Raw genomic sequence first — 18238 nt, 5'->3', positions numbered from 1 at the left:
GCCTGAAATGATTAATACATAGACAGTTTCCAGTCAACAAATTTGTGTTTGGGCCACTTTTGCATAGGGACTAAATTATATGTACTTTTTATCCATTATTTATCATTTCTGAGTTACTCCAATTGATTAAGCATCATAATTTAGGGTATATTTTAGTATTCCCCCTACAATGTCAAAACAGAAACTAAGAAAACAAGTCAAAGAATTTAAATTTTCTATTTAAATATGTCTTATATGATCATGTAGACAATGACTTTCTGCTAAAGAAAAATACAAGTTAGCAAATCTAGAAGAAACAGTATACCAATAATTAAATAATTAAGAGATGAGCCTCAGTAATGCAGATATCTATTTTATTAAAAAAGTTACAAACAGGTGGACTGCAGGGTCGTCTTACAAAATGACAAGAATGAAATCTATTGGAAAAATTTTACTTTTACAAATCTTCATAGGTAATTGTTCAATGTTTGTACTTGTTATTTGAGATTTTACTGTTCACTGATAAAGTTACAGTACATTAGATCCATAATAGGTTACATGATTTTATTTGCAGAGCCCTACTGCAGTGATTTGAACAACTCCTAAACAGATGCCATAATAAAGACAAGACATATATTGCATTTAATATTCATTTCTTATCCTAATAAGCAACATGCAATCTATTGAGGAAGCTAAAATAACTTTTGGTCCCTTTTCTTAAAATGTGCTGGAGAAACCACCTTTAAAATCACTTTCCCCTGATTCCTGTGATCCTAAGTGAATCCAAGTGAAATTTGCTGCTGAGGTCAATGACAATGAATACTGTGATAGAGGTGACGGAAGGCGAAGCAGGGAAGCACAGAAGAATATCCATAGGAAAGAAATACTGTGTAAAAATCAATCCGCAGAATACTGAAGCCATCATGAATTATTTGATTCCTTTCGAATTTCACGGACCTAACAGTGATGAGCCACAACCACTTAAGCTGCTCTGAAATGAGTGTTTGGCTATAAAGTGCAAACTCAAACTATGTCTTAGCTTCAAGCAGTTTGTAAATAAGGACCAAATGTCTCAGCTGCCTCTCCCCTCATACTCTCACCATCAAACCCCCAAGTTAAGGACAAGAGCTCACTTTGATCAGGAATCAAATGCAACACGATTTAAAAAAAGGAAATCAAAGTTGAATCATTTTCTACTCATTAATTAATGGCCATGCTGACCAATAAATCACATGAATGTAGATATCACTTTATTTGAACACCACACACAATACAAATTTAAAATTGCCACACCCTTCCACAAACCATCACTGCATATAGTAGAGCTTTTCTTGACAAAGTTATTGAGCTATTATTATAGATGAAAAGCATAGTTTTGGTTTTGTTTCATTTAGAAGCATGTTCAAATGACTAAAGCTGGGCTCCTAAAATCGAGAACTTTGGTGCAGTAGGTGAGCTGCAGTTACTAACTTCTGCAAATTAAAAGCACACAAATAAAACTGAATAAAAACCCAAGAACCAAATACTGTCAACCATACACAACTGAAAAATAACGGCTAGAAAAAGCACTCATCGTCCTGATGTTAAAACTGAACCAAAAGATTACTCATTGTAAGTTTTTTTTTTCTGTTTCTATACCTGCGTTATTGGTAAAATGTTCAAGTATTCAGACAAAATGTGCTGATTAGGTAAACAACATGGAAGGCAATGGCTATTAGAAAGCACATTTGCAAAAAGAAAAAAAGACAAAACAGCCAGAGACATGGCACTACTCTCCCTCCTATTATACAGATTTTGTCTCTACTACGAACATGCTTCTTGAAAAATAACTAAAAAGCAGTTATGATAGTGCAAGAAAACATTAACAAATATTGCTTTAAACTATTATTCAGAAAGACAAATATTAAGAACTAGGAAGTATACATAATTTTATTTGAATTCCATTTTCCATGTGCAGAAGTCTACCAGATGTCAATGGCAAGCCTGACAGGCAAAGCTGAGCTATCTCTGTTTAGGTATACAATTAATTTACCATGGACACAATATCCCTTTTCAAAGGCATTGCTAAGTAGGTCATAACTAAGTTTAGAACGTCACAGAAAGGAAAATGTTACTGCTGCAATTCAATGCTGCAAATGAGATTAACACATGTGAAGGCCCAATGGGATCAGATACTTAACTCTTCAAGTAAATGCTGTACTGTTAATTCCCAACATCACCTGTAACTTGCAGAACTTGGTAATTACAAAAACTGCACTTGAAGAAAAGGGATATTCCATCCATACAGGTAAAATGTGATCTTTAGCTTCTTTTTACAACACTGCCACACGTAAACAAAGTCTCAAAGTATTAACCAACCATTTAAAGGAGAAAGATTTTACAAATAGGATGAAGCATTGGTACGAGGTAATATACAGAAGTAACCATTTGTTTAAGGCTCAATTTTTTCTCCATTATATCTTTCTTTTAAAAGGCATTGAGTAGGTAATACTGAGTTTGAGTAATAAATACAAGTTGAGAAACTGATTAAAGAAATCAACTAACATTAAAATTAACCCTTTCATCTTAGCCATCATAAGAACTTAAAAAGCTATAAAAGGACAAATTGATAAAGAACAAATTTTAAATGTATGGTAAACGTGCTAAGCATTACTGTTAAGGTCCTTGGATCTTGAGGGCCAAAGACCTTATGCACTTCATTAGATGTATGGCAACATGCTGTGATAGAGACAGGTTTACCAAGGCTCAGTTCTGCAACCCAGGTTGTAAAGTTCTCCAAAGCAGCATCTGTGCAAATTTCCTCTGAGTTTTATCTGCAAATAAGATCAAAGACATTTCATGAAAACTTAGAAATATACAGTAGAATATTAAGGAATAACTCTGATGACAGATCCAAATGTATGTATGCATATATACATGGATGGATGGATGGATGGATGGATGGATAGATAGATAGTTAGATAGATAGATAGATAGATAGATAGATAGATAGATAGATAGGCAGACAGATAGATAGTTGCATCCATGCATACTGCAGGTCACTAGTAACGGGATCTTAGGGTGTACTCCGTCAGTTTAAGTAACAAAGTAATTTTCTGTACAGGTCCAGCAAAGTCACCAAAAAGCAGAAGTGTAGTAAAGATAAACTGGATAGAATACACTGTGATTTTGTTACTACTTACGTTATAATACTATGACATTTCCTATTCACACATATGTGATATTAAAATATTTGGACTGATTAAAGTGATCTTACAATACCGAAGTGGGAGTGAACGGTGCTTCTGCTTTGAATTGGATCTGTTCCTATTATAATTGGAAGTGGTGGTAGATGTCAATGCTCATTATGGGTTATCTTGTTAGTATACTAGTTATTCCAAAGTTTTGTTTTGTGGGAATCCAGTGTGACTCAGAGTGTAGACACTGAAACCTGGAGGGTGATATGCAGCAAGTCCCATGCCCTACTTTGATCTGCTCTTTTTAGGGGCACCCTCACAATCACAAGAGCTTGTCCTGTAATAGAGACCCCTCAGTTTCCATCTTTACAACTGACAGATTTCTGCCTTCCGTTTGATACTAGGAGAGAAAAATCTATCATTTAAACATTATTTCCTTCAGCAGTGCTAAGTCTACAATAGGCTCCTTGAGGAACAAAACAGTGTTTGTTGTTTAATGTAGAAGATAAAAAAGTTAGCACACAGCCAGAAACAAAAGAAAAACCACTGTGAAAGAGTGCCAAGTGAAGCCAGGGTAAGATCTCCACAAGCTCTAGTAATGTCTATAAACATGTAATTTTAATTTCATTTGACAGCTACACTTCTATTAGTGCTCAAAGAGCCTGAGAGAATGTGTTCTCATTAGCTGTATCATAAACATGATTACTTTGAAAGAATTTCATTATTGAAAGAATTTCATCATTATTGAAATTCTGCCAACTAAACTTGTTACAAAAATCTTCCTCTTTAGAAACTATCACAACAGTTTTGTCTTGTTAACAGTAAGTGTTACATGTGGAGAGCTAAGTATTAGATGAGAATATGGGTTAAGTTTGAGCAAGTCCAATTTCCTCATCATTAAAATAGCAAGAGAAATACTTCCCTCAGAGTTGCTATCCCTATTGTCTAAGGTAATGTCTGAAAGTACTTCATAAATGTCAGGAATTGCTTTCATTTCCCTACTATGTTACTGATCTTTAGACCACTAGGATCATACTATAAATTCTTTAATATCTACACTAAGGACATTCATACATAGGGACTTTCTTTTCAAGCTTAGTTAGACTTTATATATCTTTTAAACTAAAATAGTATTTGATTGTTTATATATGAGACTTCTCCCCAGTTAATTTAAAACAGTGCACCATAAATTCTAATTTGTAGTTTTCAAAATAAATATACAAGAGCTTGAACTTTTCAGATATGATTATAACATCATATCGAAGATATAAAATGTGATGACTCAATACTCTTAACATCAAAATGACAAAATATTTACATACCACAAACCAGCTTACTAATCAAATCCGATATTAAATAAATGTTACATATCACTTTCCACCCAAAGAACCGTGAGTAACATTTCATCTAGCCACATGCCTGAAGATTAATACCCTAGTGAAATCATGCCATACAGATAAACTTTGAGTCATGCTCAACAGTATGAACATGGAGTATACCTTTAAACAAAGTGATAAGGGTCAGTTTTCAAGAGAGCAATAAATTATAATTCTCTGCAGCAATAAATCCTGAAGTAACTTCTTTCATTAAGCCTAAAGGACAGTGTCTCTCATATTAGTAATATTCATGATGGAAAATGGAAATGTTCTTGCTCTACAGTGACAGCAAAATGTTCAGTTTATTAACACTCTCATTCACTTAAAAAAAAATTCCAGAGTCTTTAAAGGCAGCCACTCAGATTAGCACATTTTCACTCTCAGACTGTCACACTGAGACACACTCATTTACTGCAAAACTGTGACTTGCTGCTTTCCTGTGCCACACACCATAAGATAATACTTACGCTGCCAGCCAGCCAGAAAATCTTAATTCTGGCAGCTTCTATTCACACCCTCACTAAAAGTCTTTGATTTTGTTTAATTTTTTCTAATAAAATTATGAGAGTAAAAATAGAAGCAGGCAACAGTTCAAACTTTCTCTCAATAAATGAGAAAGAATCTCCCAAGCCGAATAAACTGGTACACAAGAGTACCAAACACAGAACACACAAGAACAAAGATCATTATTTATGTGTCAGCCTGAAGAAAAAGGAGATTCTTGACTCGGGACAAAACGCATCATTTTCATGAGGCAGCAGAATGTCCAGGATGCTAACAAAGGCTCATGGGGGGCTTAGTGTGTAAATGTCCTTTACAGTTTTAAACACAATGGTATTTACAACCATAATTGTAATCTTTTAAGCAAATACAGATGTGCAACTACAGTTACTTTTTTCTTTCTTCCTTTTTCTAGTTTCAGACATTTGAAACCAAGAGATTTAAGTAAGGAATATTCCTAAAAGATGAAATTCTCTTTACATTTTTATTTGAGAGTTTCATATTTGTGGTAAATAGTAGTTTTACTGATAGACCTCTGTTATGTGATAGAGGTAGGAATTTTCTGTTGTTGTTACCTATGTTGTTTCTTTACCATAATTTTCATGAAGCTTATTGGCACTAGATTAGGAAGACTAAATCATTAAAAGTACTAATTGTCTCCCATTAAACACAGACAGCAAAAGATGAATCCATGTCATAAATGTCTTCAATGGAGGTGGAACCATGCTGGAAGGGAAGCACACATCCTGAACGCATATAGATATGGTGTGTACGATGAACCAAGAGTCAAAGGGAAGGACTTAAATCATTTTCTTATTGTCAAATATTTAATATGATGTGTTCAATTCTATTATCTCAAATATTGTTACCATGCCCAGTGGTGGTAATGTGAGGCCAACTGCTAACTTTGAATCAGACAAAATAAAGTACTGTCCCCACAACTATCAGTAGTTCTTCCTGAAAGCAATATTCCCAATACTGTGGCTAATCCAAGGAATCTGTGCAAATGGTTTTGAGTGGATATATTTTCCAACAACTGACAGGACTTCAATTTTTCTTAGTCACATTATCTTCTAAACTGTACAACTCCACTGAGAAGTAATCTTGTGATGAGAATTGTTCCAGTAGTAAGGCTAGGACACTTCCTAGGTGGCAGTTCTCCAACTCCATGATGCAATTTTTGTTAATTCGACTGATGGCTCATTCTAAGCCAGAGAGGTAATGGAGTAAAACTGAATGGCTCCCATACATTTCATTCTACAATCAAAGCCCAATCTTGAGGTTAGAGTAACCACTAGGAATTAAAAGAGGGACCATATAGACAGGGTCTTTCTAATAAGACACTTCCCCTCCCAGTGCCAGTCTCTTCGGGTACCCCATCTACTCTGAAGTATCAAACTGAGAACCTTGTGGGGTATCACAGAAGAATTAAGGGTGTCAGGGAAGGCAAGCAGCTCTGTCCATCCGTTGCACTCCAGGTCTGCTAGAAAACCTCAGGGTTTTCTGCTGCAAAGCATGCTTCTCCACAATTCAAATCCTCTCTTCTCCGACACACAAGGATGAACAGAGGACTGCTCCCTACTGAAAGTGGCTGAGGAAAGAAAGATGTCCCTAATACCATTGCACTTTCCGTGACAGAAATCCACCTCAGGCTTCTACTCAAACAAGTCATATTTAACTCGATTGGAAAATGCCAGCATTTTATGGTACGTAGTGTGATTTAATCTTCAAGACTTTCGTAGCACATTTGCTGAACTATCATATTTAGTGGAGGAAAAAGACTAAGAACTTGTTCAATCCACATTTATATGAAAAACCTTGAAAATTTAATCCACCCCTACTCCATTAAAGAAATAGTATGTCCAGCTAGAATAAAATCCCATTCATAGATGGTTTAGCTTTCCAGGGCCTTTTGTTACAATCCCAGGCATTCTGCTGCACGTGAAATGACGTGCTGGTCTTGAATGGAGAATCTCCTTTTTCTTCAGGCTGACATACATAATGAACTGGGGCTGACAAACAATGATCTTTGTTCTGTCATTTGCTCCCTGGTGTTTGGTACTCTTATGCACCATTTACTCTACTTGGGAGAACCTGTTCCATAACATGCTGATGAAAATGTTAGAATATTTTGCAGACCTTCAGGCCACAGTATAGAACACCTTTCCCTCTTGAATAAAATGCTCTCCTTATAGCATTCCCCAATGCTGGACTGACACACAGGAACGCCTTAAACATCATTTTTAAAGATTCTACCTGCCAAAAGGTTAAACCAAATTATCATGTAAAGGAAACTTTAATGAACATCGCCCTGCTTTTTGGGAAATGGACAGAATATTCAAGGGCTTTATTATGTTTCTTCAAAGTCCTTTTTTTTTTAGGATGAAAAAAACCACCTTCCACCCCCTGCAGCATACTCATGTTTCAAGGCCTGACTCAAATGCTCCTCTTCCCATGCTGCTTAAGCTAGCTGGCTCTCAACCAGGGCTTGTTCCACCCCCACGCCCACAGGGGTATTTGGTAATTTCTAGAAATAATATGTTTTGTCAAAAGGAGAGGGTTGGAGCATAGTATCATATCTACTGGATACTGCCACTGATGCTGCTCAATATTTGATGGTCCTAAATAGCCCTCAACAACAAAAGCCCAGAGGACTGAGAATTTCTGCTTTCTCCTTCCCCTCAATCCCCACACTGCTCTGATTTTCTTCTTGTATAGTATGTTATTAAGAAAACAGTCATCCTTCTCAATAACATTATACCAAGGAGTACACTGTCAACTGAACTAATATACCAGACGGAGAAGCTACTGACTTAGGGAGTAAAACAAGGGGTAGACCACTGAGCTAGGTTTTTATGTAACTGTGGCTGCTGCCCAGTCAAACAGTTCTACAAGGCACTTGTGCTTGCTAGAAGCCACTGTGTGGTCAGTAAAGAAATCAGGATGGCAGCTGAGTCTAAAGAATCTGCTATACTTCCTAATTTACAATAAGATGACTGCAAGTGGGAGGGTAAAAGGGGAAGAAACAATCCTGGGAGCCAGGCCCTGAAGCAGGTGTTAGGCAACAGACTAGTGACCCAAATTAAAGGGTGTTAGGAAATAAATGTGAGGAACTATCAGGAGCCATTCTTAGAGCACTAATAAATGTCCCCTCTCAGTTAAACACAGCCAGTGGTCAGAAGCAACCACTGTCTTTCTGTCTTAAGTACTACTATTTCTAATAAAGGCCTTTTCTAAGATGACTGACAAACACTTCTCAAGTCACCTTTACTAGTCAAAAGTTTGATCGTCAGTTTAGATCTGGAACTGACAGCCTTCAGGGATCCACGACTCACAGCAACTCACAATCCATCACATACTTGTTGAGGTAACAGTGAGGAAAAACAACCACAAACTCCACTAGCCTCAGGTTACAGGCCCACATACCTATCAGCTCCATCTGATTTGGGGTTAGTATGCACTATGTTCTAAAAGATCCTTCAGAAATCAAGCTGATTAAGTGTTTTATTTCAAGGGGGCCACACCTTTAGCCATGTGCTCTGCTTACAAGAACAAAAAAAAAATCAGGCAGAAAGTTACACATTGTTACAAAGTCACTTAATAAAAATGTGTAATTACTGGTATTAATAACATCTGAGTTTAGCATGTTAATCAACAATATGCAAAAAATGTAGTTGGCTTGATATTTTTCATCAGTCCCATGTATACATACATCCCCTGTAAGTAATGGAAAAACTGAGATCATGAGAGCATATAAAATGAAACAAACTCAGATAACATTTATAATAAAAAAAAAGATCTAAAGATGGCTGTAGAAACTATCCAACAGTGGTAACAATTGACCCTCTGTGTGTATGAGACCAATTTTGCTTCTAGCCTCCTTTTCTACATTAATGACAGGAAGAACATTTTATGGGGTTCGGTTAACTTGTATAAGGATGATAAAACTCAAACAACGCACATGTATTTGTCATCTGCTCAATTAACAGTGTGAGAAAATCAGAACTTAATGGTAAAGATGTGATCACCATACAGAACTTGTTCAAACCTGAAGCTGGTTTACAATTTAAAAAACAAATTATGGAATCAAGAACGTAAGACTCAGTCACCTACATATCTACACCTTAAAAACTACACTGTGTGCATGACACTATCAGTAAGACATAAACTAGACTACAGTCCCAACATGACTCTAGGCAATAGCAGATGTAGCTAGACATGAGAAATGAATTTTCATCAATGTTCCTGGATGGTAAAGGCTGATGAGTGAAAGCATTTTGAATAAGGCCCTGCTGTCATCCTTCATTTTCAAAGAGGACACTACCTGACAAGAATCCTGTGTAAAAGGGTAAAGTAGGGACTATGAGTTCTTTCTCCAGGCAGCACAAGTAAAACCAGACCTTTGATTAGGAATCATGGCTGCAATCTGTAATGCCACTTGTCATGTGCAAAGCTGCTTCCAGACTGGAGGTCAACCCTGGCTCAGAAGGGTCACATTCATCCTGATACTTTCTTGCCAGTATGGCATTTACTGTGGTTTTCTTAATCGTCCACAGTGCTGGTTGTTTCTATGATTATCTAAGTTCTACTCTGAGACTATTTACCGATTACAATCCAGCTGAAAAGACAAGATATGTGTACAATCATCTCATCTTAAATGCTCAATAAACTTTTACATAACCTTATTTCTCCAAAGCTCATTTAAAAAAAACATATTATGTTGACCACGTCCCCTGGATGGGGAGACCTGGTGGCAGTCAGAGGAAGGATAGCAGGCTACCAAGAAGAGACTTGATACCCTATGAGCATATAAAGGGGGAGGAGGTCCCCCTCAGTCACAGTCATAGGGCAGGGGAATAAGGGGAAAATGGGAGGGAGGGAGGAATGGGAGGATACAAGGGATGGAATAACAATTGAGATGTAAAATGAATGAATTAATAAAAAGTATGATTTGACATAAAGTGTGAAGGCCTGTTATTGTTCTGAATTCTGTGACTTGTTAACCAAGTAGAAATGAGCCCTGCTCTCAGGATGGTTTCTCCTGACATCACAGATGATTTAAACAGATCTTCATGTCATCACATATGTATTCAGAATGAAATGAAGGTTCTTTGTTACTACCAGAGGTCACTTAGGTTCCACAAGTACAGATGAACTTGATTAAATAATCATTCTGTTAAATCAAGTACTTGGCTGATTAGAAAATGGGTGCTTTCAATTATAGTGGCTCTCTTCCCCAGAATCTTAAGTTTTAAAAACACCAGAAAATTATTCATCATCTTGTGAAATTACTTTTGAATGCTGTCCTGTGCATCTTGGACACTAAGATTGGAAAGCTGGGGAAAGATGTACTATGGTATGAATCAGCCCTTCCCAATGATATCAAGGAAGGCTGCGAAGGAAAACTGGAAAGTCACTCCTTACAAATGTGCGTCTCATCAACGGTGGTACACACGCTGTCTTACCTTTGTTCTGCTTCTCTGCATTTTAAAATAGTTTTCTGCATTGAACGATGATGGTTTTATGCTGAGGAAAAATGTTATCTTAAAAATACAGAAATTTAAGGTGGCATCAAATGTATGAGTGTATTACTATTAACCAGCTGCTTGTTTGTATTATATATGATAAGCAAGAGACCACCTGGTCCATACACTTCCACCAACTAACCTGCTCGGTATGGCCATGATTGAGGTTTGCTTTCTTTACTGGACAACACAAGTTGTACAACACTGATCTTGCTTCTCGGGCAGCGATGAATAGTTCATTTGCCTGACGATCTCAGCAAAAAGTTCATCCACCATTGATTTACTTTTTGCTGATGTTTCCATGAACGGACAGCCCCATTCTTGAGCCAGCGCTCTGCCTTCGGAAGACATCACCTCTCTCTCCGGTTCCAGATCCACTTTGTTTCCTACTAGGATTAGTGGAACTTTTTCATATCTCTTCACTCTCACAATCTGATCTCGCATTGGCTTGATATCCTAGTCAAGCAAGCACAAAAGGAAAGAACAAAATTACATGTTTGCACTGCCACAGCTGATGGGTTACAATGTCACAAAACACATTTCTTGGTGGGTGAGCTCAGCTCACTTACCAAACTAAAGACAACAATGTCATTTTCCCCCAGTGAAGGAAGTACTAGGTAGGATCCACAGGCACTAGCTGTGGTTTTGTATGGGGAATGTAAAACATAAATTGCACACTAACCTTAAAACACCTCTAACCACCCCCACCCTCAGTCTTTTCCCACTAAAAAAAATCACGTTCTTAAATATGATTAATCGATTTGTACATACAGATGTTTGGCCAGCTCCCTAACCCTGCCTACTTGTCATCATTCCTTGTAACACCTGTTATCCCAGCACAGGATTGCAGCACGTCATTTGGCAATAAGGACTTAAGAGAAAGTGTTTTCAAGAGGAACCAAAAGAGAGGGAGAGAAAAAAACACCCCGAAAACAAAAGCACTTTGTAATGTTTAGAAACCCAGTTTAAAAACAGATGCACACACATTAACTATTTCATTTAAAATTGGTCACTAAGTGTTTAGCCTGTAATAACAAACAACTGTGGTAACAGTGAACTCATCCCTAGAAGGACAATGCATCTGGAGTCTGGGTGAGAAGTCATTCATTTCTCCTCCCATGTTTGCTTTCCTACTGTTTTTTTGTTTGTTTGTTTGTTTGTTTTGGGGTTTTTTTTTTACACATGCATTGTTTTTAAGTAACTGTAGTTAACTACCAAAGACCAGAGTATTAGCTACTTCTCGGTAACATCAATTTTTGGAGAGAATTGTATCCATGGACTCTGATAGGCTTAGGCCCAGCACTGCCTATTATTTGAGTTTTGTAACTTAAAAGAGTTGCCTTAAATATAAACATGTATTTGAGTAATTACAGTAAACAGAACATCCACACACAGGTCAGATCTACCAATTCAGTCTTCCCTGAATTGTCAAGCTGCTTTTATGGGTTTCTTTAGGGAAAAAGTTTAGCTAAGAATACCAACTTTTGCCTCAAAAGAATCTGAGCCTGTGCTGAAGTGATGCCACATGGTCTCATATTTCATATTGTGTCTAGAACAGAAAAGGACACAGTGGAAAGTTTATGAAACTCTCCCTTGAGAAGATCAGGAGGGTCGTGCTGATACAAAAACAAATCTTTCGAAGACCCCTTAGAAAGAAAATACCTGTCTAATAATCCTTAGCACTGTCTGTGGAAAATGCTTTTATGGTACTTTCGTTTGGAAAGTGACTCTACCTAAAATATACTTCACATTCATTTACCCAGAATGTACACTCTTTACAAAGAAATTCTTCAAGTTATTGTATTAGTTACTGAAAAAATTCCTATATAGTACTTAACTCCAACTCCTCCTATATAGTACTGTAACTTCAACACTTCCTGTATAGCACTTTAGCTTGAACTCCTAAAGAATGTGAAACTAGCACACTGCTCTGGCTAAGGCACTTAAGATTTCTTAAGTAAGCAACATTAAGTGCATACCTTTAAATGCAGAAAAAAAATCCGTTTCCTAAATCAATGGAGGTCAATATAATGGGTCAATATAAGGTCATTTATTTTCAAGGAATAAATAGCCACAATTAGTGCATCTCTTAAAATAACATCAACTTCAGTCTGTTTCCCAGTGAAGAACTGACCGGATTTTCTGAAGCAACTGGACCAAATCCAGGTTGGCTACCCCACTGAGATAAGAAAGCTGCACGCACTCCCAGCCCCACAAACTTTCTGTTAAGTATAGGCTACGAAGGCAGAAACGATATAGATCAACAGAGAAAAAGGGTCATTCTTGCTTTCTGTTGGTTAGGAATCCCAGGTACTAGTCTTTTAGATGAGTAACTTCCCTTTCGGCTGCATTCCCCGAAGTAAAACGCAAAGAAAACAGGACTTGCACTCATTTTGAAGCACCGAGATTTAGGATTCCAGCTGTGGAATTTAGGAGTGAACAGAAAAAGGGGAGGAAGGAAAAGCAAGCACACCGGTTTTCTCCAGTGTGTTAGAGATAATGGACTTCCAACAGCTTCTCCACGAAATGTTCTGTTGAGCACCTTCGTCGATACTTGTTGAACTGAGTATTGTAACTTCACTTCACATTATACCATAAGGCTATAAATACTCAGGCAGATCTATTTCGTTTTCACTTTTTCTTTTCCTTAAAAATAACTTTAAAAATATTTGCCGATGCCTGTTACTTTAGCACTCTCTACAGAAACAAGCCAGTGCTTTTTTTCCATGCCATGGCAAACTTTCAAAAGCTACACTCATTAACGCACGGCTCAAGCAAATCAGAAGTACAAGTAGGATTACCACACCCCCTTCGAAGAAATTACCAGACTAGGTTCGATTACCTGAAACGACTGTTGATTAACCAAACTATACACCAGGATGAATCCTTGGCCGTTTTTGATGTACAGATCTCTCATGGAGGCGAACTGCTCGGTTCCTGCGGTGTCCAGAATTTCCAGTACTGAGGGGGAAGAGTCCACTTCGATCTCTTTGCGGTAGAAATCTTCAATGGTGGGGTCATATTTCTCAATGAAAGTCCCAGTGACAAACTGCACAGTGAGGGCAGATTTGCCAACCCCTCCGCTCCCTAACACCACTACCTTGTATTCCCTCATGAGTCTCACCTTCACCAACTCCTTACCCAAGGGGGGGAAAAAATAACACCCCGCTAGCAGCGCTGCGGCAAGGCGAGGCGGAAGGTGGGCGGAAATGTGCGAACTGGGGAGGAGAGTGCAGAGAAGCGGAGGGCCCAACCGGGGACGAGGAGGAAGTTACAGGAGGGGGAGGGGAAAGAGCCAAGTGTCGGGTGGGTGGGGATGGGATGGTAATGCCCTTCCTATAGGAACCCAAGGCCGGCCCGGGGGGCGTGGGGAGGAGGAAGCTCCTGCCCGCGGCCAAGCGAGGGTGGGGAGCGGCCACACTCCCCCACGCGGGAAGGGGCGGGGGCCTCGCGGCCGGGGACTGCCGGCCACCCCTCCCCCGCCCTGCACACAAAGGGGCCCCGGGACCCCGCTTCCTGCTGGCGCCGCTGCCGGCCCGGCCCAAGGCCTCAGGGCCCCGCCGCGCTCACTGCCGCCGGGGCGGGGTCTCTGGGCCCCCGGTCCCCGCGGGGGTCGTCTGGCCTGTAACGAGGGGGAAGGACAGGGAGCACACGTTAGCAGCCGCCTGACCTCCACGCTGGCGCCCAAAGCCGCCACCTCTGCCGCCTCCTTCCCTCGGGCTGCCGCCGCCGCAGCCGCCGCTGCTTACCCTGCAGTCCACACTCGCCCAACCGCCCCGGAGGCTCTGTTAAGCCAAGGCCATGGCCACCGGGCCGCCGTGGCTTTGCTGCTTAGCGGACGGGAAAGGGGCGGGGACCGTCCGTCCGGCAGCAGTGGTGGCGGCGGCGGCGGCGGCGGCGGCGGCGGCGGCAGGGACTCCAATGGAACCCACCTCTTTTTTTTTTTTCCTCACCCACCCCCCACCCCCCACCCCCAGCATAAACCCGGAAGGGTTTCCCTGACACACTGGCTGAGGTGCCCCAATTCCCCGAGACTGGACGCGTTCACTTCCGGTGGGGAAAGTCCCACCTCTTCTTCGGGGCGAGCCGGGTGGCGCTTGGGCCGCGCCCTGCTGAGCGATCCAAGCGGCTAGGCAAGGTTACAGGTCGGGGCAATGGCCTTGAGAAAGGGCGCTTCGGGGAAAAGGCTGGCTCCCGTGCTTTCACACTAGTAGTGGTTGGCCGATTTCCTCCACTCCTGGCCGGCCGAGGCCGAAGCCCCTCTAAGCTTCTAGGTGTCCACCAGCTGTGTCTGAGGACTTGCTTCTCTCCTTGGCCCTTGCGAGACCTCCAGCCAATAATCTAGCAACTGAGAAAACACCAAACATCCCTAGGCTGCAAGTTGCTAGGAAAATAAAACAGTTTAGGAAGTTGATTCTCTTTGCTGCTATTTCTTTCCTGGGCAAGATATGCAAACGACCCTTCTTAGAGTTAGTCTGGGCTCTCTCATTTTTAAGATAGTGTTTTAGTCGTATATGACACTCTGTATTTTATCAATCGACACATCTGCCTCACCTCCCTCAGCAAATAGGAACTCTTTTTTAAAAAATCACAAGGCTTAAAGGGATCAGCATTACTAATAAACTTTATAGAGGGCTATTCCGTTTTGTTCCTACTCCAACCACTCCACAGCAGAAATGGTAACCAATATTCAAGGAAGTTGATTGCAAATGGTTAGGCTTGTGGAATAATTTCATTTAATCTTTTTATCATCTGCATGTGTAATGAGTTGCCCGGCTGGCTGTTCCACAGTGCAGCTTTGTTTTAAAGGATATCTTTCATAGCCTTGAAATGCAAAAGCAAATAATAACTCTAGTGTTAAACTAAGATCTATTTTTAGAAATAGAGAAAATTGTTACTGCTAACTTTCTATTTGTAAACTTCGTGTCAGATCCACAAGGCTGGGCAGTAGTTTGGGCTTTTCCCCTCCTTCTTTACGCGAGCACACTCAGAAACCTGGCCAACCTAGTTAAAGTGACTCCACATTTCCTGATTTGTAATCCCTAATGACCAAGCTACATAAAGAGATGTATTACCCAATCCAAGGTGTTAGGCATTAGAAAATAGACGAATCGCAGAAGTGTGAATTCCCACTGTCCCTGGTCAGCATTCCCCAATGTCACTTACAGAAGTCAAGAGACAGTTTAGTTCAATTGTCTCGGTCTCAAGCTGGTGCAGAGTCTCCAGCTAAGTGTCCAGTTCTTTCTCCAGCTAACCTGGGTCCTGCCAGATAGTCAAAGCACTGCCCTCTGCTGGAAGAAGTCTGACCTGTGAGGTCTGGGTCTCCCCATAGGTCACCGGTCCTTCCACACGTGTTGTTGCCAGATTTGGAGCTCTGTTGCTCATCTCCCGGGCTGGCTGTCTCCAGACTGTCTGGTGGAATCCACAGGCTGCCACCAGCCATGTTTATAAACAAGTGTGGACATTCCTCTTCTGATCCAGCCAGTCGGGAGCATCCAAGCAAGGCTGTGCTCTTTCACTCTACTGTCAAAATTGTTCTTTTTGAGGGTGACGTCTCACCTGTTGGCAACTTTAATATCAATGTTTGGCCTCATTGAGGAAAACGTTCTTTGCTTTTACACATAATGAAACACACTCTTCCATGCAGTAGAGTCCTACGGAGTCACTCTCATCTACAGAACAGACGACTGTTACACCCAGTCTGAAGACACTTTAGAATCTTGTCAAGAAGGGTGTTTGTTCGTTAATGACACTACACATGAGGAAGTTAAACTTAAAAGGACCTTCATTTCCAATTTATTTTAGACAATTTTTAACAACTGCATATGCTTGAAAAATGGAATAGCATGTAGTTTATAGACACAAGAGAACATTTTAAAATGTTGGCTTGAAAGGACGGCCTACGGAGGACTGAAAGAGAGCAGTAGTGAGCAAATACACGGTGCTCTCATTTTGTAAAGTATATGAGTGTGATACAGCCTTTGGCTTGAAAACAAAGCCATCAATTATGGGGTTCAGAGTATTTCGAGTGAAAAGAAAGAAAGAAAGAAAGAAAAAAGAAAAGAAAAAAAGACCAAAACCAGCCGGGCGATGGTGGCGCATGCCTTTAATCCCAGCACTCGGGAGACAGAGGCAGATGGATTGCTGTGAGTTCGAGGCCAGCCTGGTCTACAAAGGGAGTCTAGGACAACCAAGGCTAACAGAGAAACCCTGTCTCGAAAAGAAAAAGAAAAAGAAAAAGAAAGAAAAACCAGAGTATTTCGAGTGCACTTTCATTTTCCAAATAATTTTATTTTTTAAAACAATCTGAAATTATTGTAGAATATGGAATAATTATAATCTTTTAATACATATAGATTTTATTGTATGTGTGCATGTATGTGTGTGTGTGTGTGTGTGTGTGTGTGTGTGTGTGTGTGTGTGTGTGTGTGTAGATTAAAGAACAACTCTTAGGACAATTGGTTTTCTTCTTCCATCTTGCATTCTTGAGATCAAACTCAGGTTGCCAGGCTTGTCAGCATATGTATTTATGCACCGAGCCATCTTGGTGACCCTACTGTTTATATTTAGAAAGGAGAACTAAATAAGACTATTAATCACCACTTCATCAAAAGACAATCTTCCAGCCATTTAGGGATGTGTTTGTCTGACTTAAACAAACTCCAGTTGTTCACTATCGTACCCTCAATAGGCAGTGAGAGTATAAAGACAATTTAAAAAAGGTTTGGCCTGGCAGTTGAGAATCAGTGCTCTCAATGGTGCATTCGAACTGTAGCTGTGCAGCCACCTACCTAGCTGTAGGACCTTAAGACATTCTCCACAGTTGAGTGGAAAGTGGGGTCTGACTTTCACACGTACTCTGGTGCCCCATATTTAACCACGTCCCCTGGATGGGGAGACCTGGTGACACTCAGAGGAAGGACAGCAGGTTACCAAGAAGAGACTTGATACCCTATGAGCATATACAGGGGGAGGAGGTCCCCCTCAGTCACAGTCATAGGGGAGGGGAGTAAGGGGAAAATGGGAGGGAGGGAGGAATGGGAGGATACAAGGGATGGGATAACCATTGAGATGTAATATGAATAAATTAATAAAATAAAATTTAAAAAAAAAAGAGATTTTGCAACTCTGAGCCTGGAGCTCCCTGAAAAAGGGGAGAGATAAGAGTTTGGCCTGGGGATGAAGGGAAGTAAGGTAAGGAACAGTGCGCAATCCTCTTGAACATTATGAAGCTCCAATGCATAATCTGATGTTTGTATAAAAATGTAATGGTGCCGTGAGTGTAGCTCAGGTGGTAAAGTAATTAACTAGTACCCATAAAGCCCTGAATTGGATCGCCAGAACCTCCTCGTACAAGCAGGCGCAATGGGACACACCTGAAACACCAACCTTGGGAAGTGGAAGCAGGAGAAGCCATCTTGAGCTACACAGTGAAGTTTGAAGCTAGCTTCGAACACACAAGACCTCATTTCAAAAAAAAAAAAAGCTAATAAAAGAAAAAGTTGGGAAAAAAAAAGAAATGGTAGGAAAGAAAGCAAAACTTTCAAAGGCCTAACGTGTCCAAATGATGAACTACACACATTTCTCTGGTCTCACTCAGCATTCACAGGCATGTGGGACACACAACACACACACACACACACACACACACACACACACACACACATACACTAATTTTTTG

At 40.2% G+C, this 18238-nt stretch overlaps 1 protein-coding gene across 1 annotated transcript; it reads right to left on the bottom strand.

Annotated features, from left to right (window-relative positions):
- Positions 1-336: 336 nt before the first annotated feature.
- On the bottom strand, positions 337-13673 carry RAP2C (RAP2C, member of RAS oncogene family). The gene is made up of 3 exons (XM_084790405.1): positions 13400-13673; positions 10700-11013; positions 337-2792 (listed from the first exon to the last, which is right to left on the bottom strand). Exons 1-2 carry the CDS (start codon positions 13670-13672, stop codon positions 10735-10737), a joined length of 552 nt encoding a protein of 183 aa, XP_084646531.1. The 5' UTR covers position 13673; the 3' UTR covers positions 337-2792; positions 10700-10734.
- Between the last annotated feature and the right edge of the window lie 4565 nt (positions 13674-18238).

This window comes from Acomys minous, assembly GCF_964271855.1.
Source record: "Acomys minous genome assembly, chromosome: 7".
NCBI lineage: Eukaryota > Metazoa > Chordata > Mammalia > Rodentia > Muridae > Acomys > Acomys minous.
The sequence above is the reverse complement of the archived record's forward strand: the minus strand, read 5'-3'. Positions and strand labels throughout refer to the sequence as shown.

Coding starts and splice junctions, on each gene's coding strand:
- RAP2C (XM_084790405.1), bottom strand. CDS start 13,672: ATGAGGGAATACAAGGTAGTGGTGTTAGGGAGCGGAGGGGTTGGCAAA. Junction 11,014..13,399: donor TTAATCAACAGTCGTTTCAG/GTAATCGAACCT, acceptor TTGCTTGACTAG/GATATCAAGCCAATGCGAGA.